Genomic DNA, 25,407 nt, shown 5'->3' with positions numbered 1-25,407 from the left:
GCTCGCTCGCTACGCTTCGACTGACTCGATGTGTACGCGGATGAGGACGATCTCTCGCTTTTGGAAATCGCGAAAACAAGTAAAAACTAAGTACGTCACATAGCACGTTGTTATTGAGGTAAAGTCACTCGGTAGGCACGTGTCACAACACTTGTAGCGGTCCATGTATATTACAAGCCGCCTACAATAGAGAATCTATTGCTGTGAGAACCAATATATAATGCTTAGCAAATTTGCCAGGATGAGGAACTATCTCAAATCAAAATTTTATAAGTTCCTCTTTCTTCTTAACATACCTCCTAAAATTTTCTGAAATTAATATAGACGAGAAAAATATATCGGTCCAAAAAAGTCAAATATTTCATTATATATAATTAAATTATGTAACTATATAAACACAAATAATTTTGAACTAATTAAAAATAAATAATTTGCAGTAAAGCAGACATTATCTACAATGAAGAAATATATTCTGCTGCGTTTAAGACTGTGATAATCCGTACAATAACTCACGAGATAATATACGAGGTGTGTTCAAAAAGTATCGCGAATTTTGTGTTTTTTCAAAAATTATTTATTTATTCATGAATATCTATTTTGTCCCCTTCAAAGTAATCCCCACCAGATATTATACACTTGTGCCAACGTTTTTTCCAATCCTCGAAGCACTTCAAAAAATCATTTTTTGTGATCTTGTTCAGCTCCTCCTTCGATGCTGTCTTTATCTCCTCAATCGTAATGATTGAGCTTTGGTTTTCACGTCATAACTATAAACCCATGATTCGTCACCAGTTATGACCCTCTGGAGCAAATTTGGGTCGTCGCGGACAGAGTCCAACATCTCCTGAGCAATGTTAATGCGATGCTGTTTTTGGTCGAAATTGAGCAATTTTGGTACGAATTTCGCGGCGACCCGTGTCAAGCTCAAATCATTGGTAAAAATCGAATGGCACGAGCCAATCAATATGTTTAGGTCCTCAGCAACTTCTCTAACGGTGATTCGACGATTGACCAATACTATTTTCTTCACTTCATCAATGTTTTCGTCTGTTGTTGACGTGCTCGGGCGTCCGGCACGCTCTTCGTCGTTCACATCTTCTCGGCCCTCGGAAAACATTTTGTACCACCGATAAACGTTGCTTCGGTCCAAGGTAGCTTCACCATATGCCACAGTCAACATTCGGAATGCGTCCGCGCACTTAATTTTGTTTTTCACACAAAATTTGATACAGATTCTTTGATCCATTTTTTGGAATAGGCAAAAATCGAAGACGAGCCAAAACACGTGCTAGCAAAGCAGCTGTCAAAAATTAACTGAACATTCAAAATGGCCCGTACTTGTCGGCATAAATGAGAAACATGAGTACCAACATAACGCCACAAAAAAATCGAAAATCGAATATACGTAACCCGCGGAAATTCAAAATTCGCGATACTTTTTGAACACACCTCGTAATTAAATTATGTAACTATATAAACACAAATAATTTTGAACTAATTAAAAATAAATAATTTGCAGTGAAGCAGACATTATCTACAATGAAGAAATATATTCTGCTGCGTTTAAGACTGTGATAATCCGTACAATAACTCACGAGATAATATATCAGTGGGTTGGTCATCTTTTCGATCCATCTTGTCGATCTACATGGTGGTTAAATGAAGGCTTTATTACGTACTTCGAAACATATATCATGGCCAAGGTTGTTTCATATTTTAATATTAATTATAAGAATACTAGCTATTCGGACCGCGCTAGTTGTTCTGTCTATATAACCGCGAACTACTTTTACATTTGTAGACCAATTTTTAAAAATTTATACACAAATGATGCAAATTTTTCGAGAATGACTACTATGTTATTTTTTTTTTTCACTGCCGGATATTTTATTTTGGGCTGCGTTTTCATAAACTTAAATATTTATCAGAAAGAAATATTCTCCATATGTAAGTTTTGAGATTAATTTATATATGGAACTTAGTGATCTCAAACCAAGAGATACAGTTCCGAATAATTAATTTTTCGTGCTTTGGCTCTGTTGGCCGATTTAAAAAACATCATATTTATGTTCTTAAATATTTATATTTTATATTTATAATTTTTTTTTCTTATTAATATTTTTTTGTTATTTTAATTTCCACACACTTTTTATGTTTTAGCTCTGAAATATTAGTTTGTTGCCATTCTCGAAAAATTTTTAAAATTTTGCTACCAATTTCAAGGGAATTGGTCCATTAATTAGGTTTTGCGTGGGTGGGTGCGTGAATGGGATGAGTGAAAGTATAAATCTTAAAAAACCACATATAATAGCCATCCATAAAAAATTAGCAAAATTTTGATACCAATTTCAAGTAAATCTGTCAATAAATTTGTCAGTGCATGGGTAGATGCATGGATAAGTGCGTAAAGGTATAAAACTTAAAAAAAATTACCATCGCCTCTACTCCCGAAAAATTTGCAAAATTTTTGTACCAATTTCGATAAAATTGGTCAATAAATGTATAAGTGCATGGATGGGTGCGTGGGCAGCGATGTAAAATAAAAAAAACCACATATTAGCCATCCCCGAAAAATTTTCAAAATTTTAGTACCAGTTTCAAGGGAATCGATCCATTAAGGAAGTGCGTGACTGGGTGGATGATTGGAGGTGTAAAATTAAAAAAAATAATTTTTTTCAATGTTTTGGAACATTCTAAACACATTGGCGTAGAAATCTAAACAAATTTTTTTTCCGAAAACAGCCTCCTCTACATAAAAAATTTTTTTTAATAAAAAAACCACAGTAGTAGCCATTCCCGATAAATTTGCAAAATTTTGTTACCAATTTTGGGAAAATCAGTTAATAAATGTGTAAATGCGTGGGTGGGTGCGTGTGGGGGCAAAACTAAAAACAAATTATATAATAGTCATCTCCAAAAAATTTGCGAAATTTTTGTACTAATTTCGTGAAAATTGGTCAATAAATGCATGAATGCGTGGGTGGATGCGTGGATCGTAGTGTAAAACTTAAAAAACATACATAGTAGCCACCTCCGAAAAATTTTCAAAATTTTAGTACCATTTGCGAAAAAATCAGTCAATAAATACTTGAATGCGTGGGTGGATTAGTGGGTTGGCAAAACTTAAAAAACATTATATAGTAGCTATCCCCCAAAAAATTTGCTAAATTTTGGTTTCGATTTCGAAAAAATCGGTCCATTAAGACGTGTATGCGTGGGTGGGTGCATGAGTGGGAGTGTAAAACTAAAAAAAAGCTACCTAGTAGTCATCTCCGAAAAATTTACAAAATTTTGGTACCAATTTCGTGAAAATCGGTTTATATATATGCGATTGCGTAGGTGGTTTTTTTAAGTTTTACACCTCCATCCACGCACCGTGGATGGAGGTGTAAAACTTAACACACAGCAGCCACCTTCAAAAAATTTGCAACATTTTGGTACCAATTTGGTGAAAATTGGTCTATAAATGTGGAAGTAGTTCGCAAAATTTAGCATGGATAAGTAGTTCGCGGTCATACAGACACAGATATACAGACAGACATACCGATAGACTGTGCTTATATATATATATTTTTTTTATTAATTCTTTTGGCAAACGTAAGAAAATTCTGAAATTGTCTTTTCATTCGCTAACAATAGAAGAAATGCAAATATGTGTTATGATATTTTCTTAATTTCTTACAATATCTTAATTATTTCGTAAAAAATATTATAGAACATATAGCATTGAGTGTATTTAGATTATGTTATTATAATCAAGAAATAAAACTTTGCAAGTATATCTTATAATATAATTTAACAAAAATTTTTTATGTCAAATAGTTACGTATTATTTAAAAAAACAAATTAAATTATTATAATTTTACAAATTAAAAATATTATAATTTTACAATTTTATAATACATAATATGATAAAATTATATTATATATAAAAGCAAAGCTGTTTTTAGATGCAGCAAATAATTGTTTGTATGTTAATGCATATTGCTAATTTAAAACTATTTTTCGATTATTATTATATATTTACCTGATTGCATCAATCTGTCTATAGGTCTTTTCAGGTACCGGAATGGTGGACTTGAACATAGTCGAACTTCAACATAAATCTCGTCAAATAAATGCAAATTTTAATATCTATTTTGCAAAACATGCTAACGATATTGAAATTAAGACACTTGCTCCTTTTTTTCATATTATAGGTATGTACGTATACGTATATTACAGTGTTCAACGGTCCAATTTTTGAGTCGTTTTCGATAATTAAAGAAAAAGATTTTATAAAAAATTAAATTAAATAATAATTTTTGAATAAATGCTATTACATGCAATAAAAAATTTTAAAGAAATGTAATATAAATATTGTTATCTCGATATTTTAACTAAAAAATTAAAATTTTTTGAAATAAATATATATATATATATATATAACCACACATATTTTTATATCAATCGATTAGATAATCAATTGATGTAAAGAAAAAAAAAGGTAAAAAAAGGCGACCAGTTAAGGGCACGCCATTAACAAAAATTATCCATTGCAAACCCATGTAGAATCCTACCTATGAAAAATTAATCATTGCAAACCCATGTAGAATCCTAGGCAAAATTAACCGTTGCAAACCCATGTAGAATCGTACCCATTGCAAACCTATGTGGAATCCTATGAAAAATTAACCATTGCAAACCCATGTAGAATCCTATGAAAAATTAACCATTGCAAACCCAGAGTAAAATTGTATTAAAAATTATCCATTGCAAACTTATGTAGAATCCTACATTGCAAATCCATGTACAAAAGAATTGTATGAAAAATTATCGATTATAAACCCATGTACAATCGTAACAAAAGTAATGAAATAAAAAAAATTGCGCCAAGTGAAAGTAGAAACTTGTACCAGTGGAAAATTAAAGTTGCAGACATATATAGAGTCGTATAATGAATCAGTAAAAATTTAAATTTGCAAATGTAGAATCGTACCATAAAAAAACTTATCTTTTAAAAAAAAAAGATAAACAAGATGCCAAGTCCATGCGCCATGTGAAAAAGTGTTAAACAAAAAAGTATTTTTAAATAAAAAAATCTATCAATTGACAAAAATTTATATTCTAAAATTAATATCTCTACAAAAAGTAATGTCCAAAAATTGCGCGAATAAATAAACATTTTTATAAAAAATTAAAATTTAAAAACTTATGCAAATTTAAAATTAATATAAAATAAAAAGAAATAAAAAAATTTTAGTTAAAAAAACTGGGCGCGCTGATAAGTTTCAAAATTACAATGCACCTTAAAGTAACATTAATTAATATAAACACAAAACATATTTTAACTGCAATGAGTTTAAAAGTAACAATTTAATTTTAATATTATTAAAATATTATTTAGCAGCGCGCCCAGTTTTTTTAACTAAAATTTTTTTATTTCTTTTTATTTTATATTAATTTTAAATTTGCGTAAGTTTTTAAATTTTAATTTTTATAAAAATGTTTATTTATTCGCGCAATTTTTGGACATTACTTTTCGTAGAGATATTAATTTTAGAATATAAATTTTTGTCAATTGATAGATTTTTTTATTTAAAAATACTTTTTTGTTTAACACTTTTTCACATGGCGCATGGACTTGGCATCTTGTTTATCTTTTTTTTTTAAAAGATAAGTTTTTTTATGGTACAATTCTACATTTGCAAATTTAAATTTTTACTGATTCATTATACGACTCTATATATGTCTGCAACTTTAATTTTCCACTGGTACAGGTTTCTACTTTCACTTGGCGCAATTTTTTTTATTTCATTACTTTTGTTACGATTGTACATGGGTTTATAATCGATAATTTTTCATACAATTCTTTTGTACATGGATTTGCAATGTAGGATTCTACATAAGTTTGCAATGGATAATTTTTAATACAATTTTACTCTGGGTTTGCAATGGTTAATTTTTCATAGGATTCTACATGGGTTTGCAATGGTTAATTTTTCATAGGATTCCACATAGGTTTGCAATGGGTACGATTCTACATGGGTTTGCAACGGTTAATTTTGCCTAGGATTCTACATGGGTTTGCAATGATTAATTTTTCATAGGTAGGATTCTACATGGGTTTGCAATGGTAATATATACAATGTTACAATCCCATGGAATGTTGGAAACCTATATAGAACCTCGCTTCGCGTCAAAAAGTATATGCTAAATACCATTTGCCTAACAGAGGTTCAGTCAAATAATATTTTATTAGGAAAATAACATTTGACTAGGAAAGCTGAGAAGAAAGCATTTGAAAAGAGGTCCATAAGAAAACCATTTGACATATGGCAGATAGCATTTGACTAGTCAAAAGCTATTTGCTGTAAATAACCATTGGCAGCGACATATATATAAATACTGAAATAATCTATGCAATCATATATATTGTGTGTGTGTGTACTTTCTTAAATATATCAAATTTAATATTAAAACATAATAAAAGGATAAAAATCATTAAATTAAAAATTAAACTATAATTAGCATAATATTTATTTGCATTATTTTATGCAATATAATAAAATGAGGGTGATTTTGTAAATAACTATTTTATATAGAGAATCAATTTTAAGTAAAAAGTACTTATACCGGATGTTCAAAATAAAGCATTAGAAATCTTAATCTCCAAAAATATTGTTTCTAAAAAAATGTTTTAAATTAAAGTTGGCTTCAAGAGGGACAATGATTCGATCTTGGATAGTCGTTTCAAGATCACATAAAGATCATCTTAGATTTCTTAAATGGAAACTGGAAACCCCTATTTTTCAGTGTATATTTTTGTAGCTTATCTCGAAAACACTTCAAAACACTATAATAAATAATTTTTTCATTAAGTACTTTTTGAGTTATAAGGTTTGAAGTTACCAATTTTTTGACATAAATTGTAAAATATTTAATAGAATATTCGTCATTTTTGGAAATCTTACCATAACGAAATGATTACCGATTAAATATACAACATATGCAATAAAAAATTGGAAGTTCCAGAAACTAGTTTTAGAAATTGAAAGTTATTTTCATGTGATCTTCAAACAACTATCCAAGGTCGAACCATTGTCACCAGCTTATATGGTTCCTTTGAAACCATACAACTTTTATTTGAAACATTTTTTTTAGAAATAATATTTTTGAAGACAAAAATATATAACGCTTTATTTTGAATAAGAACAATCACATTGATGATATCCAGTATATTATAAAACATTATTTTTGTTCAACATTAAATTCTTTTTACATTAAAAAAACTAATTAAATGCTACAAATTTATTATTTAGTTGCATATATAATACGTGTGAAGTATATTAATGCACTCCGTTATGTCATTATTTAAGGATAATAATAACTATATGCAACGTATTATAATAAAAAGAACCATATATTTTTTATTATATTAATTAAATTTAGCATAGTTTAGATTTATAGCTATGTAGAAATTTTAGCCGTATTAAATTAAAGTTATTACTATTATTTAGTAATATTTAAAATTATATTATTTAGTAATAATTATATATTTATTTTAATAGCTATAACTGTGTTAGTTGCAATTTATATACTTGAAAATATACTGAATATACTGAAAAACTATGCAGCTACTAGTTGCAATTTATGTACTTTTTGTTGGAAAGATCTATGTGTTTTTTTTTACACTAATTGATTTTTATATCAATGCACACATATATATGTTACATATATATATATATATATATATATATATATATATATATACATACATACACATACTATAGTGATTCTTGATCAAAATGTTTAATTTTACAGACATACTACTTTCTTTACTTTGAAAACTACTGACAATCTCTGGAACCTTATGCAGGCTGGCATCCATGAATATTATTTGGAACCATTTGATATAAACATAAAAAAGATAATGGATATTTGGGTACAAAACCTAAACTATCCTGTATTAAATGTGACACTAGATTATCAAACCAGTCATATAAAAATATCAAAAGAATTTGACGTCGAATCTGATGGAACATCTTATTTTATACCTGTCAGCTTTACTAAGGATGCGGACGCCGATTTTAGCTTACAATAAGACTCTTCTAATTATTTATATTTAACGGAGTTAAATCCGGAATTGAAAATACCCTTTACTAAGAAAGATAAATGGATTATTGTCAACAGACAACAAGAAGGTGAATCATATAATATCCAAAGTAACAAACATTAAACATCAAAATTACATCATTTTGACATATAATGGTGTCATTTCGATTTTATTTCTACAAAAATATCTATATTTATTACATATTTTTATTCATGTGTCTTTTAAATTTAAGATAAAAAACGCGCACATAAAACTTATTTTCCAACTAAATATAATTTCAGTTTATATAATTCTGTAGGCCACTTAATGTTTCAAAGTCTTATTTTTTAATTTTGATTACCGGCGTGAAATGTTATAACTGATAAAAATTGTGTATCTTTTACTATAATATATACATAATTATACATTTTTTATGACATACAATAAAAAAATAATCGATAAAATTTATTTGTTGAATAACAGGTTATTATCGCGTCAACTATGATTCTCAAAATTGGCTAGCAATTGCACGTTACTTGAATTTAAAAAAAGGTAAAAAAAGGTGACCAGTTAAGGGCACGCCATTAACAAAAATTATCCATTGCAAACCCATGTAGAATCCTATCCTATTGCAAACCCATGTAGAATCCTATGAAAAATTAATCATTGCAAACCCATGTAGAATCCTAGGCAAAATTAACCATTGCAAACCCATGTAGAATCGTACCCATTGCAAACCTATGTAGAATCCTATGAAAAATTAACCATTGCAAACTTATGTAGAATCCTATGAAAAATTAACCATTGCAAACCCATGTAGAATTGTATTAAAAATTATCCATTGCAAACTTATGTAGAATCCTACATTGCAAACCCATATACAATAGAATTGTATGAAAAATTATCGATTATAAACCCATGTACAATCGTAACAAAAGTAATGAAATAAAAAAAAAATTGCGCCAAGTGAAAGTAGAAACTTGTACCAGTGGAAAATTAAAGTTGCAGACATATATAGAGTTGTATAATGAATCAGTAAAAATTTAAATTTGCAAATGTAGAATCGTACCATAAAAAAACTTATCTTTTAAAAAAAAAGATAAACAAGATGCCAAGTCCATGCGCCATGTGAAAAAGAAATAAAAAAATTTTAGTTAAAAAAACTGGGCGCGCTGCTAAGTTTCAAAATTACAATGCACCTTAAAGTAACATTAATTAATTTAAACACAAAACATATTTTAACTGTAATGAGCTTAAAAGTAACAATTTAATTTTAATATTGTTAGAATATTATTTAGCAGCGCTCCCAGTTTTTTTAACTAAAATTTTTTTATTTCTTTTTCACATGGCGCATGGACTTGGCATCTTGTTTATCTTTTTTTTTAAAAGATAAGTTTTTTTATGGTACGATTCTACATTTGCAAATTTAAATTTTTACTGATTCATTATACGACTCTATATATGTCTGCAACTTTAATTTTCCACTGGTACAAGTTTCTACTTTCACTTGGCGCAATTTTTTTTTATTTCATTACTTTTGTTACGATTGTACATGGGTTTATAATCGATAATTTTTCATACAATTCTATTGTACATGGGTTTGCAATGTAGGATTCTACATAAGTTTGCAATGGATAATTTTTAATACAATTCTACATAGGTTTGCAATGGTTAATTTTTCATAAGATTCTACATGAGTTTGCAATGGTTAATTTTTCATAGGATTCTACATAGGTTTGCAATGGGTACGATTCTACATGGGTTTGCAATGGTTAATTTTGCCTAGGATTCTACATGGGTTTGCAATGATTAATTTTTCATAGGATTCTACATGGGTTTGCAATAGGATAGGATTCTACATGGGTTTGCAATGGATAATTTTTGTTAATGGCGTGCCCTTAACTGGTCGCCTTTTTTTACCTTTTTTTAAAGGTGAGTTTTTAGAGATTATAATGATGACGGGGACGTTTCTTAATAGAAATTTTTCATATTTCGACTTTGCATTTATATATCTCTGCTTACAAATCACGTAGAGCAGAAATAAAGACACTTTTATTATATAATTCAAACTCAATCTATCGATTAAGTCTAGTATAAACTCGATTGCTTCAGCCATTATTGAGGATTCGAAATATTATAAAGACTCAAATGTCCGACTCGCGTTAAGATACACGGTGTCTCCGCTACGCCCTTAACTGGTCGCAAGACACTACCGTGTCTCTTGATTCGTCCTATGTTCTCTTATTTAATATTTAATTTTCCAATATATATATATATTTTTTTTCTCCATTGCGAGCAGTGCATTTTTATTTTTTCTTTCTCGATTATTCTTTTACTTTTTATTCTTTTGCGATGCTCTCTTCCTCCTGTCTTCTCGATTTCTCTTTCTCTCTCGCCCCTTCTCTTTTTCAAGATCGACACAATCCAATACATCTTTTACAAAATTCTAGTATTTGTGCTGAACATACACAATAGCTGTTTCCTAATTGGTTGGTCCCTCCCTTCGTCAGGCTTGTGCCTAGGCTGGGGAGGGGAAATGATGAGATGCACAGGATGAAAAATTTGGCTCCGGCACATTCTATGGTGTACAGCGTTCTGTCTATGTCATATCTTCTGTCGTGCAAATTTTGTGTATTATTACAGTGTGTTCCTCTATCATATAATATCTGCTAATTTATTCGTCACCTGAATTTCGTTCGACAAACAAAACTCCAAGAATATAATAATATAAATATTGTAATACACTCGGTGTAATTGATTTAATCGATCAAGAACTATGAATGTCCATCCAGGAGGCACACTAAAAGAAATACTCGTTGATAGAAATATTATGATATGGGATCCAATTAAGGAAAAACTATTATCTCCCGGAAAATGCATGGAGATCAATTGTGCTTTCGGCCAGACGACTAAAATGGTCTTGCTGCCGCATCTACATCACGAATCTCTACATTAATAGGTAAGCATTAAAAAAAAAAGTATTATATAAAAAATATATATAAAATAAATTTAAACGGAATTATTTCTTAATTCTCAATTGTTACTTCAAGGTACCGATAGTTTGGAAGTTATGATAGAATACGCGAGAAGAAAATACACTGGCGAAAGAATAGATTTCGATATATTGGATATTCAAGCGGAAAATCTACCCGAGCAATATATAGGTCAATTTGATCACGTTTTCTCATATTCCACCATAAATTCACGTAATAATGTTCTGTAAGTATAAATTAAATATTATATAGTTAATTATTTCCACGATACAGCACTTTTTTAAATATATTTTCGACATTTATGCGGAATATTTGAAAAATAATCATATTTAGAAAACAAAAATTATTTAGATTATCCCGTTATTATCAAAATAGGATCAGCTTGAAATAAATTTCGTAGTCTAAAAATTTTTCAATAAATACGTAACTTTTAGAAAATAACTTCTTTTTTGTTTATTTAATAGGCAAGAAATTAAAAATGTATCTAAACTACTGAAACGTGGAGGGTGCTTCCATTTGACAATGGTCCTCGCACATGACGCATTTGGATTGTATAATAAAATGCTGAATCATCCAATTTATGGAAAATATTTTATGGTATGCATCCGTTAATATATTTTAAATATGTACTATTTTCTAACCACCTGTTACATATTTTTAATTATTATTTTTATATTTTCATGTCACATGCAGAAATACGTTTCAGATTTTCATTATTATCACGTTAATGCCGATGGTTACTTAAGACAATTGATTGAATTCCAAGGATTTAAAATAAAGTACTGTCAAACAAAGGATATAATATATAAATCTGATTACATTTTACGTAAGTATTTTTATTTTATTATAAATGATAAGATCTTAATTAACAAATTAAATTTTTTTTAAATTAAGCTATTTAACAGTAATGTGTGATGAAAAAGTCACTAACATAATTACTCTTTTATGTGCAAATCTTTCATGAGAATTTATTTATTTCAGCGCATATCGTCTTTGAGCTTCCTTCCATACATGAACTGACACCTAAACAACAGCAAGACCTTAAGGACATATTAAAAAAGAAATGGAACAAAATGGAAAAAAAGTTTGATCGATCTTCATATGCCAATGACCCAAAATATGACCCAGAATGTAACGATTTATTCGATATTGTACAAATATTAGCATATAAATCGTAATACCTGTTAGATTTTTATAATGATAGAGTTAATTAACTATTCTATCTATCTATAATATAAAACATATTCTTTATGTATTTATAATGTAATATATATTTATATGAGCAATATTTTTATGTACATAAAGAATGTAATTGTACGTATACAGTATATCATATCTCTGTATAATATATTTATGATTGTATATGTATAATAAGTTTATTAATAATACTAATTTTTTTAATAATAAAACATATATATAATTTATATTTAAAACAAATATAATTTTATTGATCACCAAAAGTCAATCTTAAATTATATTATCTACACATTTAATTGTAAGAATTTTATTTATTAAATTTATCTAATAGAATAAAATAAAATTAATTAAAATTAATATTGGACGCTAGTGGTGAAAATAAATTTGGTAAAATTAATTTTGACGTAACTAGCAATTTTATTCAATAAATTTACGACGTTTCGACCATTTGGTTGTGGTCCTTATCAAGTGAGAATTTTATAACACAATATTTCACAATAGTTTTTAACAATGTTGTAACATACAAGAACATATTTAAATATTAAATTATAACAACAAACATACCCATCAATTAAAATGCGATTAACGCAACATAAAACCGATCTTATTTAAAATTAATAGTTAAAAGAGGAACACGTCTCATCTCCATGATGTTTCGTCAACGACTGAGTTTGAAACGCACCACTAAACAATCTTTATTATTTTTTCGTAGATATTTGTCAAATTCTCAGTGTCTTTCTGTAGGTTAACAATATTATCATGCTTCTTTATGAAGAACATTTCAGCAATCTCTCTCTTTCTTACATGTTTTTCATTGTGCAAAATGGTCTGTGATTTCCAATTAAAATCATGTTCAAAATCAAATCTGTGTTTACTTACAACCGAATATATTACAACCAAATTAGGTATTACAACCAAATTTTCTTTCTTTCTTAATTGTCGCAATAACATCGCGTGTGGTTCTATTGGCTGAAAGGAATAAAGTGTAGATCGTGTTTTAAAAATTAAGAAGCCGACTTAATATTCTTATTATTGTTTCGATTGTTTCGTCGCATCTGAGACGAATCACGACGCTTTGGGGGTATAAACATTGAGAGAAATATTGATTTGTAAGTGTCTGAATAGCTCAGTTGGAAGAGCAGTCGCCCGGCAAGCGGAAGGTCTCGGGTTCGATTCCCGATTCAGCCGACTTTCGGACCAATATTTTTCTCGTCTATTTCTTTACAGAGGAAGTTAGGAGAAGGAACAAAAAGGAATTTCTGAGATCCCAACCACAGGATACAAATTCCTTAGTTTCCAAATTTTCTTTCTTTCTTAATTGTCGCAATCATCGGTAATAGATTACATAATAGGTAATGAGGAGGTAAGAGAGGAAATCAGGAAGTTAGAGATAGGTGAAAGGATGGACTCGGATCACATGCCGTTAATAGTGTGGTTAGAAGGGAAAGGAGGAGGAGGGGAAAGAAAAGGAAAAAAGAGGAGGAGATGGAACTGGACGAAAGAGGGGAAGGAGGAATTTAGGGAGAAGATAGGGGAAATTTGGGGGAAGCAGAGGGATGAACAAGAAGAGGAGGGTGTGTAGAGGGAGAGTGGGAGGAGAAGAAAAAGAAGATACAGGAAGTGTTAGATAAGGGGAATGAGAGAGAAGGAAAGGAGAAGAAAGAAAAAAAGAGAGGGTGGTTTGGTAGGGAGTGTAGAAGAGAGAAGGGGGAGGTGGTAAAGGAGTTAAAAAGGTGGAGGAGGATAGGGGGGAAAGGAGAAGAATACAGGAAAAGAAAAAAGAAGTATGAGAGATTATGTAGAAAGAAGAAGGAGGAGGAGAATGAGGAGTGGACGAAGAAAGCAATGGAAGCGAGGACGGAAGGGCAGGTTTGGGAGGTGGTTAGGAGGGAAAGGGGAAAAGGAAAAGGAGGAATGGGTGAGGGGATTGAGATGGAAAAATGGAACAGATATTTTAGAGATCTATTAGGAGGGGTAGAGTCGAGAGTGATAATGGGAGGAAGAAGGACGGAGAAGGAGAGAGGGGAAGATCAGATAGAAAAGGGAGAAATTAGGAGGGCGATAGGTAGGATAAAGGAAAGAAAAGCGGTGGGGGTGGACGGGATTCCGGGAGAAGTGTGGAAATTTGGAGGAGAGGGAATAGAGAAGTGGGTATGGGAGTTGTGCAATAGGATATGGAAGGGGGAGGGGTGGATAAGGGAGTGGAGTGAGGGGCTGGTGGTGCCAATCTTGAAGAGGGGTGAGGGAAAGGAGGTTTCGGAGTACAGGGGGGTAACTCTGACACCGTCTTTATACAAAGTATATGCGACGGTGTTGGCAGAGAGATTGAGGGGAGAGATAGAGGAAAAAGGGATGTTGCCACCGAATCAAACGGGGTTCAGGAAAGGGATGGGAACAGTGGACAATATTTATGTATTAAATTATTTAATAAACAGACAAATAAGTAGGAAAGGAAAGCAAATGGTACTACTGTTTGTGGACCTGAGAGCAGCGTTTGATTCGGTGGACAGAGTGAAGTTGATGGCGGCGTTAAGAGGGAAGGGGGTGAAGGAAGAGACGGTGAGGAGGTGCGAGGAAGTGCTAGGAGAGATAGGGTTCAGGGTTAGAATAGGGGAGGAGGTGGGGGAGAAGTTTTGGACAGGGAGGGGGTGAGACAGGGATGCCCACTGAGCCCGCTTCTGTTTAACATGTTGATGGCGGACTTGGAGGAGGAAATGGAGAAAGGGAGATGGGGGGGTGTGAGATTAGGAGAGGGCAAGGTCTATACATTAGCGTACGCGGATGACGTGGTGCTGTTGGCAGAAGATGAGGGGGGGATGAGGTGTATGATGGAGAGGTTAGGGAGATATCTGGAGGGGAAGGGACTGGAACTGAATGAGAAGAAGTCGAAGGTGATGAGATGCAGAAGGGGAGGAGGGAGGTTAAAAAAGGCTAGTTGGTTTTGGAAGGGAAAAAAATTAGAGGAGGTAAAGGAGTACAAGTATTTAGGATATGTGATTCAAAGGAATGGGGGGCAAGAGGGACAGGTAAGGGACAGAATAAAGAGAGGGGCAGCAATTATGGGACAGGTATGGGGAATAGGTAAGAGGAGATTTGGGAATAACTGGGGGAGGAGGTTGTGGCTCTTCGATGCGTTAGTATGGACGGTTTTAGGATACGGGGTGGAGATATGGGGATGGGAAGAGAGAGAGGGATTGAAAAGGATACAAGAAAGGTATCTGAGATGGATGTTAGGAGTGGATTGGGGAACGCCTGGATATATGGTAAGGGAGGAATTGCAAAGGGAAAAGATAAGGACAAGGATGGGAAGAAGAGCATGGGGATATGAGAGAAGGTTAGAGGAGGGTAAGGGAGGATGGTTGGCGAGAATATGTTTGGGGGAGATTAAAGAAAGGGCAAAAAAAAGGAGGGGAATTGTCAGGGTGGGAGAGAGAAAGAAGGGAATTTTTTGAGGGTAAGGGGATGGGATTAAGGGAGATAGAGGAAAGAAGGGAAAAGGGGGAGTTCAGATGGGAAGAAGTTGAGGAATGGGAAGGAAAGGAACAGAGGGAGGAGAGGGTAGGAAAAATGATAAAATCGGAATATAATAAGTGGTACAAACAGATTAAAGGGGAGGGGATTCCGGGCCCTATTTGAAGAAAGGGTGGGCGGAAGGTAGATGGAGGAGGATGGCAAGGTACAGACTGGGGAATGAAATGAAGGGAAATAGGTATTGGGAAAAGGAGGAGGATAGGAAGTGCAGGATATGTGGGAGAGGGTTAGAGACGTGGGAGCATGTGTGGGAGGAATGTATGGATTGGGGAAGGGAAGAGAGCTGGCAGGAAATGGTAAAGGAGATATTAGGAGAGGAGGGGAAAGGGGAAATATGGTTAAAAAGGTTAGAGGAAGTAAGAGGGAAAGGGGGGGAGAAGGAGAAGGAGGAAAAAGGAGGACAGGGGGATGAGAGAGGGTAGGAGATAAGGGGAGAGAGAGGGGGGAGTGAGTGTGTGAGTGAGTGTGTGAGAGAGAGAGAGGGAGGGAGAGGAAAGGAGTGGAAGAATAACGGTAACCGGAAGCGGAGGTCCAACATAGGCTAAGTAGAATGTAAGATTGCGTAGGTTAAGATAATTTAGAATAAGAAAGGTTAGGGAAAGCCGGACGTGTGTGTGTGTGTAGGTAAGGCAGAAATGCGAGAAAAGATGAGAAAGGCGGCGAAGAGGAGAGGCGTGGCGAAAAATATGTAATTAGATTAAGTTTTAGGTATAAGTTTAGGCTAAGGAAAAAGGGTAAAGGAAGGAATAAAGGTTTGGGAACGCTCCTTTAAAAAAAAAGCGCCTTGTAATCCCCAATTGGGGCGGCAATAAATATATCTAATCTAATCTAATTGTCGCAATAACATCGCGTGTTGGCTGAGAGGAATGGAGTGTAGATCGTATTATAGATCAATTTACTTTCACGTTGTGTAGAAAATCCATATTTAGTATATATTAGATGATTATTTATAAAGACAGAAAAGATTATCTTTGATATAAATTATCCACGAAAATTCCGTTGACGGAGCAGATAAACAGCACCGGAAAGAGCCCAGCAAACACAGTAAATAAATGTCATATACTTAAGCATGTTACATGTAACGTATATGTTAGTTGTAATTTCCCACTCATAGATGTAACATTTTTAATATTACATATATTATATTGTAGTTATATTGTCATTATATCCCAAGATAGCACTGACTTATCAATACATCAATGTGCCATTTGGTATATAATTACAATATAACTACAATGTAATATATGTTATATTAAAATGTTACATCTATGAGTGGGAACTTACAATTAACATGGATGTTACATGTAACGTACACGTTATATTACCTGTTATATTCCGTATTATTATAGCAATGTAACAATTATATATCGGTGTTTGCTGGGTCTTTATACTTATTTATTATTGATGGGTATGTTCGTTGTTATAATTTAATATTTAAATATGTTCTTGTATGTTACAACATTGTTAAAAACTATTGTGAAATATTGTGTTATAGAATTCTCACTTGATAAGGACCACAACCAAATGGTCGAAACGTCGTGAATTTATTGAATAAAATTGCTAGTTACGTCGAAATTAATTTTACCAAAAATAAAATAAATTGTAAAATTTTTTAAACTGATAGAACTTCCTTTTTGTATATTATTCTATGCGATTTTTATCTTAAAAAAATACTAGCAGAAAATACTTTAAAATCTGCTCAATTTTATATCTATATAATATAAGCATTAAAAAATATTTTCCAACTTTATTATATAAAGTCAGTTTTTAATTTAAAACATAGATTGAGTTTAACGTATAACATCACTTCATTTCATTTATCATAAGTCAATCTGTAACAATGAAAAAATATTTTTTTATTAAATACAGACATTCATTTCACACGCCGCTGCTGAATGTCAGCGTAAGCTCGCGCAATTTCACTGTCGCATCAAGATCCACATAACGTCTCGCTAGATTATTCGATCTTTTACTCTCTCTTTGTTTATAACTTAAATATATTAAGGACTGCTATTACAGTTGGTATTCTTGTGTTTTATAATTTTTATTTTTATTTTTTTGTTATTATTTATCAAATTCATAATTTTTTTGAAACAATCATGATTAAAATATTGCAACTACAATTCAAATGCATTAATTTTTATAAATTTTTTCCTTTTTTACGTAATAAACCCTGAAAATACTTATTCAGAAATTAAGAAAATCTTATACAGTTTATGCTAAACTTATAAATGACTTTTTTTATTAATATATTATTGAGATTATTCCGTAAAATAATTTTTGCTCTAATTAATGCTTCAGATATTATTTTCTTCAAAATAAATATATTTTTGGAATGTTCTTAGATATAGTTCCGTTATGTGATTGTATGTAACTGTAAAATATAAAATAAATAATTTTAATGTTTTAATTAAAGTTTATGTTAATGTTCATAGTGTTGTGTGCCTCGGGTGAGACACAAGGGGTCGCGCCAAATTAGGATGAGGATCCGGGGCGTCGGGACTTATTTTGGGTTGATGAAATAAATGAACTTCACTTTTTATTATTAAAACTTTTATTCAAGTAAACCGCTTGACTTTTATTTATTTTACCACTGTTACACTTGTGAGTATATCGGTTTAACGGCACTGTTTTACTATAACTTCGCGTTTCGTTCACGATTGCGAAGAGATGTTATATATCGCACGCGGCTAGCGAGGTCGTTTAACTAACAACGCGAGAGTGACTTTACGACTGAGCGATTCGGCGCGTCTCTGCTCCCTTTTCATAATATCGCTTTTTGGGATTTCCTTGATCGGAAGGGGTGCCTAGCAACGGGTCTCCTCGGTCAAGGACCTAGGTGCAAGTGAAGCAGATTCAAAGTCCTTCTGCTTTGTTTGCACGTTGAGCAATTTCGGTTCCGCGTATATCTCGCAGCGTATGCGTTTTTACGCGGTCAGTGTCCGTCGTCAAGTGGATGTAACACGAGTAGCTATTTCTTAATAGTTATATCTTTGAGGGATATAACATCCCTCCCCCGTTAAAGAAGAAAAACGAAGGTACGTAATTTTTCGCTTACAATTAAAACTTATAAATGTTTTATGCCCGTTTACAATTTAATTACAATCGTTTCCTATTTTCTAAGAACGTGTGCTATTGCTTCTTTTCAGTATGAATCTAGGTACCTTCTTTTTGTGTTTTTTTTATTTTTTATTCTCCAAATTACAATGGCAATAATAAGTATTATGATTAAAATTATTATTATTATTATTATTATTATTATTATTATTCCGCTAGATACCATTGGATATATAAACTGTTTTTGTGTGTCGTGATCTAGCTGTCTCGGGATATGTATTAGTAAGGAGCTCATCTAATGATGATTAGGTAAGTCCCTAGTGTTTAATAAATAACTTTAATTTTGTCGTGTGCATGCGTATCGCTTTTTCTTCCCCCTCTTTTTTTTGTATCTACCTTATTGTACATTAGGCGTCGGAGGTTTTCTTTTCGGTTATCCTCGTCGTAGCGTTTCGTCATATATAAGCATTTTTTCACCGACTTCAATTTTGTTTTAAAAAATTTTTTGTTGGTCTAGGTATCGTCCGATAAAAAATTCCTGGCGCGGTTTGTTCGGCTTTTATGATTCCTGCGATATTTTTAGTTACGGCGGGTCGGATATGTGATAAGCGATACTGGCTTACGCGTACCGGGGTCTCTCTTTCCGAGTCTCCCTCGTTTTTATCGCGTTCGTCCTCAGATTCGTTTTTTCGTGACCTATTTAAATTTCGGTTAATCGTTTCGCTGCGCGGCCGTAATCGGATCTTCTCATACGGGCGCAGTTTTATTACCGCGTTTCCTAGTTGCAGCTCCTGTTTCCTATGGTTGCAAAAAGCATTTTGTTTCTTCAGGAAATCTATTCCTATAATTCCGTCAAATTCCATCGGAAAATCATCTTTCACAACGTAAATCGCGTGTTTTATTTTGTTCCCGTTAGCTTAATGGTCGCGTACATTTTTCCGATCGTCTTTGCCTTGTGACCGGTTATTCCCACGAGAGTTATTTTATCGTTGTAAATTTCGGTCTCGCCTTTTAAGAGTTTCACTTTTATCAATGAAATCGTAGCTCCCGAATCGTAAAGCATATTTACTTTCCCGTGTTTTGCCTCTCGCATGGGCAGATTAATTATATTTAAACTCTCTTTCTCTCTCGGCGTTCGGCGCACGTGTGACATCTGATATTCCCGCGCGCGTGTCGTCTTATTCTTTTTCTCTTGTCTTTCGTCCTCGTCGCTACTTTGCTCGTCATCGTTACTGCTTCGCTCGGAATCCGTATCACTGTTTCTCGTTTTCAGCTTTTTACGACTTTTGGTTACATTAACGTTACGCGATTTTTTATCACCGTTTATTCTATCGTGACTTGATGTCGTTTTTAACCGTCCATTTAATGTCCAGCATTCTTCACGGTTGTGTCCGCGTTTTTTGCAGTAATTGCAAAATTTTTCTATTGTAGTTACGCGATCTGACTTCTCCGGTTTAGGAAGCGCGTATTTACTACTACGGCATTCTCGCTCGTAGTGTCCCGATTTTCCGCATTTATAGCATTGCACGGCGTTTTTTGATGGTCGCGACGGCGCTTCATCATAACGATTTCGATTTGTATAGTGACTTGATCGCGATGCGATTGTGCCCTTTACCTTTTCTTCGGCAGTTGCAGCAGTTATTGCCTCCTGTAGCGTTTGGTAATTTCGAGAACAAATAAGCAGTTGTATCTCGTCGCGTAGTCCTATTTGGAAATTTTGCAAGGCTTGTTTTTGTATAGTACTTAGTATGATCCGCTTTTCAATGGGGGAGTGATCTTTTCCCTCCGTCATAGATTCATATAACTCCATAGCTAAGGTATCGACGCGCGTTCCGAAAGCTTGCGCGCCTTCATTTGCCTTTTGTTTTAAGGAATTGAACTTTATCTGCAAATACGTAGTACTTCGCCTACTCTGATACGTACATTCCAATTGTCGCTTGAGTTCGTCGTATGTCTGTATGTCTCGCGTTTGAAAATCCAACATTGCTTTGCCTTTTAATTTTGTACACAAAATAGCTTCCACCAACCCTCTCTCATTAGCAGGGTGTATATTTTTCATAGCATAAGTGCATGCGCTTAAGAATTCTTGCAGTTTGTGTTGTGTCGTCCCGTTAAATTCCGGAATCATTTGTCGTGCTTCTTTTAATGAGATAAAATACTCATGGGGTCCTTGTCGGTGTCTAGCGTCATTCTCCGTCCGTCCGTACATAACGTCATATCTCTTGTTATCGTACTCTGGGTATCGCGTTTCTCCCTCGAGTGTACGTGCGTGTGTGTCCCGGCGGATCTGATCTAATTCTCACATGCCTCTCATTATTTCGCGTAGCATAGGGTTTTCTATTCCTATCTCCCTATAATTAGGTGTTTCGCGCATCTCGGTTTCTTCAACGCGTCTATTTGTGTTTCGCCTAATATCGCGAGGGTTATCTGTTCCTATATCGCTATTAGGGGGTAGTGCATGTACATCGACTTCCACGAGTCGATTATTGTCGCAAGCTATGGTGCCGTGAAGACGGTCAATCTCGCGGTCGATAGCACCCTCGGACACATCCATGACACCGTTCGGCGGTGTTCGCAACATGTCCTGATATTCGCTCGGATCAAAAATACTACTGTCGTAAGACGTAAGCGAGAATTCTCCGCGTTGCGACACGTTACTAGAAGTTCGACTTACGCGTCCTTTACTTTCTTTTCTTAATTTTTTAACGGCGTCGATTTCTCCTTTTTCAAATAAACTTTTGTCAAAAATATTAAACGGAAATTCGCGTTCGGCTTTCCCGTGCGTAAATGATTCTGAGTCGCTCTCACTTGAATAAATTGCTTCTAATTTTATTCGCACGTTTTCAAGATTTTTTAAAGTTAACGGTAATGCTCTGATTGACCGTTTGGCTGAGTCGCTATGTAACCATGATTTATTCTTTAACGCTTGTCGGGGTGTTTCGCTCTCCTCCAACATTCACGCAATATATGTATATAAAAAGTTTTATTCGGACTTACATTAATACGGCTAGCATTATTATCGCTCGCTTGCTGACGCTGCAGGTCATCGCTCGGCGGTGTTGATACGGCTGGCAATCCGGCGTTGTAAGGTGATCCTGCGGGTCGCGGTACGGTGTGATGCGTTGTTCGTGTTGTCGTAGGTCGCGTCCTTGGATGATGGCCTACTTCACGTCTGCTGATGCGTTGTCCGTGTGTGTGTGTATTCTTGCACGTACGGCACGCTGCTGCTTATACGTCGGCTGATTTATCTGGCTGACGTGTCTGTTTCCTTATGTGCGCGTATATGTTACAGGTCTTATTTGATGCCTTCTATTTTGTCCGCTTCCCGTCGATTATTATTTTTGACGTGCCTGATTATTAATACTGCTGTATTTTTCAGGTCTTCCTCCGAGTAGTTCCTGACGGTTCTTCGGCGCAATCCCACCGCTGCCACCAATTTTGTTGTGTGCCTCGGGTGAGACACAAGGGGTCGCGCCAAATTAGGATGAGGATCCGGGGCGTCAGGACTTATTTCGGGTTGATGAAATAAATGCACTTCACTTTTATTATTAAAACTTTTATTCGAGTAAACCGCTTGACTTTTATTTATTTTACCACTGTTATACTTGTGAGTATATCGGTTTAACGGCACTGTTTAACTATAACTCCGCGTATCGCGCGCGACTGCGAGAAGATGTTAAGATCGCACACGGCTAGCGAGATTGTTTTAACGAACAACGCGAGAGCGTCTTGAGAGCGACTTATTGCGACTGCGACTGAGCGATTCGGCGCGTTTCTGCTCCCTTTTCATAATATCGCTTTTTGGGATTTCCTTGATCGGAAGGGGTGCCTAGCAACGGGCCTCCTCGGTCAAGGACCTAGGTGCAAGCGAAGCAGATTCAAAGTCCTTCTGCTTTGTTTGCACGTTGAGCAATTTCGGTTCCGCGTATATCTCGCAGCGTATGCGTTTTTACGCGGTCAGTGTCCGTCGTCAAGTGGATGTAACGAGTAGCTATTTCTTAATAGTTATGGTATATCTTTGAGGGATATAACATAATATACAGAGACAGAAATAGTTTATGATAATTAACTGTTTAATTTATGTTCAAATGGTTAATTATTTATATCGCTTCATTTTTAGAATTGTACTGTTAAGGATTGTTTAACATATAAAATATTTCAACAGATAATTATTTTAATATTTTTATGCATTTTAACATTTTTATATAAAACAGAGCTTGGCACAATTTGCATATATTGATTGATTTTTGAGAGTCACCGTTACCGCCTTCCCTTTACGTCTTAACGTCTTAGCAACGAACTGTTTAACAGCCTAACTAAGCACGTGCCGCTCTGTCTCAGGTACGCATCTCTAACACGACGTGATTCTGTATCTCTCGTGACTGCCAAATATCAATGTTTTTAAATGCGATCTTTAAAATCTTTCTTTTTAAATAGTTAAATCAGTAACAAAATTTTAATTCTTAATTAATAATTACATTTACGATATAATAATCCTAAAATATTAAATTATATGCAATAGATTAAAAATATCTTGAGGATACGGGGGATATGAAATCACGTTGTGGTACATAAATGCGTCGTACCTGAGACAGAACGCTGCGTGCTTAGTTACAGCTGTTAGATGATTTGTTGTTAAAACGTCAAGATGTAAGAGGTAGGCAGTAATTTTCAAAAATCGGTCGAAATATGCAAATTATATCAAATTCTGTTGTAGAATAATAAAAAGACAAAAAAATAAAATTTCAAAATACAAATTGTTTCAAATTCTTTTGTCTTTTACTTGATTTTATATTTTGTTAATATTTTTATTGTTTTTATTATTAATTTAATATTAATATATTTTGCATTGTAAATTGCATTTTATAATGTTATGTAAAAAACTCTTTCCTATTGTAATTTTTTATTATAAATTTTATATTTTTTATATTTTATTGTTATTTGCGCGTGTGTGCTACATTTTCTTACATTTATTTCATTACTTTTGTACAACTTATATTCTAAAATATTCTTATATATATACTTTTAAATTTAATTATTCTAAAATTTAATTATTTGATTTTATAAAAATTAATATTCTTATATCATGATAATATATATGCAATAATTACAATAAATGTGAGATATTAAAATCAATGATGGAATAATATAAATATAAAATAAAATACGCGAGACGTTTCGACACTTACTTGTGTCTGATTTTTCAGTCGCTTTTTTCTTCAATTTCTAATGTAGTGTTTTTTTCCATTCGAAATTCTTTCTTCCTTCATTGTCCATGAGTTAAAATGTGTTTTGATGTGGTCGTTTATATATAAAATCTAATAGTTTAATTTCTAATAATTAAATTTAAAAGAATATTTTATAATTTAATTTAATTTAAAATTTAATTGAAACATAATTTCTATGGTTTTATTAAAAAACAGTTTGGCATTTTTTTTAAGTTGAATTTGAGGAAATTCTCCATTTTTCATACTTTCTAAAAAGTATACGTTACACACATATATAATATATAAATATAATTTATTTTTTTAATATATTTTTCTATTAAAAAATATATAAAAATACTGGAAGAGTGTTAAATAATTATTTACATATTATATAATATGTAAAATTTTTTATTTTTATTTTTTAATTTTTAAAATTTTTTACTACTTTAATTTCTCTTTACTTTCTTTATACTTTTTAATTTCTTTATTTTTGTAGTGAGGTAGTAGGCTTTGTAGACGGTATTGAAGCCTCACGTTCTGTTGGCGACATGAAACAATATAAAGTTTTTAAATTTTATATTAATAATGGCGAAGGGAGGCGAATACAAATTGTCGTGTGGAATGACGATATTACACCCGTAGAACCACATGTAAAATTAAACCACGTGAGTATTTGTTTTCTCTTTCTGCTTTCTCGTAGAGGAAACTTAGTTTTCGTGAAAAAATCTTTCAGATCAATGTGTTCAGAATTTTCTAAACCATCAAAAAATCACATTAAAAAATATCTATGTGTGTGTATGTATGTATATTAGGGTGGTCGTTAAATTGAACATCATGTTGGATGGTCATAAATCAGCTCCAAATGTAGAAAAAATAATTCTCTAATTTTTTCAGATTTTTATTTTCAGCCTTGAGTCTCCCTGTTTACACGTGTTATGTTATATTCTTATATCAGTTCATTTATTTATTCATTTATATGTTATTTAAATATTATTTATATTATATTTTTTATAATTTGAAAAAATACTTAATTTACTTTAGTTCTAGATGGAGTCAACTGCAAAAGTATATATATTATTTAACTATTATTATTATAATGCGAATACTTATTTAGTCAGCTCTTTTAATTTTTAAAGCCACAATCTCCACTTGATTCCTCTCGACCAATGATATTATTATTATATTATTATATTATTATATTATTTAACTATTTTATATTATTTTATGCTATATTTTCGGTATTTTCAAATAGTTTCAACTTTTTTTCACTAAAATTTCAAACTATTTACAACAAAAATTGATGACAGAAGCAGCTGCAGAACTGTGGTATTAATAAAATTATTACTAA

At 32.7% G+C, this 25,407-nt stretch overlaps 2 protein-coding genes across 2 annotated transcripts in view; one reads left to right on the top strand and one right to left on the bottom strand.

Annotated features, from left to right (window-relative positions):
- The window catches only part of LOC114946706 (very long chain fatty acid elongase AAEL008004-like), a 115,482-nt gene extending 103,070 nt beyond the window's left edge, over positions 1 to 12,412 (top strand). Inside the window, exons 4-9 of the mRNA XM_085481295.1 lie at positions 7,804 to 8,183; positions 10,867 to 11,033; positions 11,125 to 11,293; positions 11,532 to 11,664; positions 11,761 to 11,893; positions 12,049 to 12,412. Of these exons, the coding sequence (XP_085337421.1) occupies positions 7,804 to 7,836 (33 nt within the window). The 3' untranslated portion in view covers positions 7,837 to 8,183; positions 10,867 to 11,033; positions 11,125 to 11,293; ... (1 more) ...; positions 11,761 to 11,893; positions 12,049 to 12,412. The remainder of the gene's footprint in view (positions 1 to 7,803; positions 8,184 to 10,866; positions 11,034 to 11,124; positions 11,294 to 11,531; positions 11,665 to 11,760; positions 11,894 to 12,048) is intronic.
- Positions 12,413 to 18,331: 5,919 nt separating this feature from the next.
- On the bottom strand, positions 18,332 to 22,864 carry LOC146723727 (uncharacterized). Its single transcript, XM_085481285.1, has one exon. It carries the CDS (start codon positions 21,059 to 21,061, stop codon positions 19,751 to 19,753), a length of 1,311 nt encoding a protein of 436 aa, XP_085337411.1. The 5' UTR covers positions 21,062 to 22,864; the 3' UTR covers positions 18,332 to 19,750.
- Between the last annotated feature and the right edge of the window lie 2,543 nt (positions 22,865 to 25,407).

The sequence above is a fragment of the Nylanderia fulva genome, unplaced genomic scaffold (assembly GCF_048542155.1).
Source record: "Nylanderia fulva isolate GAGA-0341 unplaced genomic scaffold, ASM4854215v1 Scaffold171, whole genome shotgun sequence".
In the NCBI taxonomy this organism is placed as follows: Eukaryota; Metazoa; Arthropoda; class Insecta; order Hymenoptera; family Formicidae; genus Nylanderia; species Nylanderia fulva.
The sequence above is the reverse complement of the archived record's forward strand: the minus strand, read 5'-3'. Positions and strand labels throughout refer to the sequence as shown.

Bases quoted from the DNA above. Each gene is read 5' to 3' on its own strand.
- LOC146723727 (XM_085481285.1), bottom strand. From the start codon at position 21,061: ATGTACGGACGGACGGAGAATGACGCTAGACACCGACAAGGACCCCAT.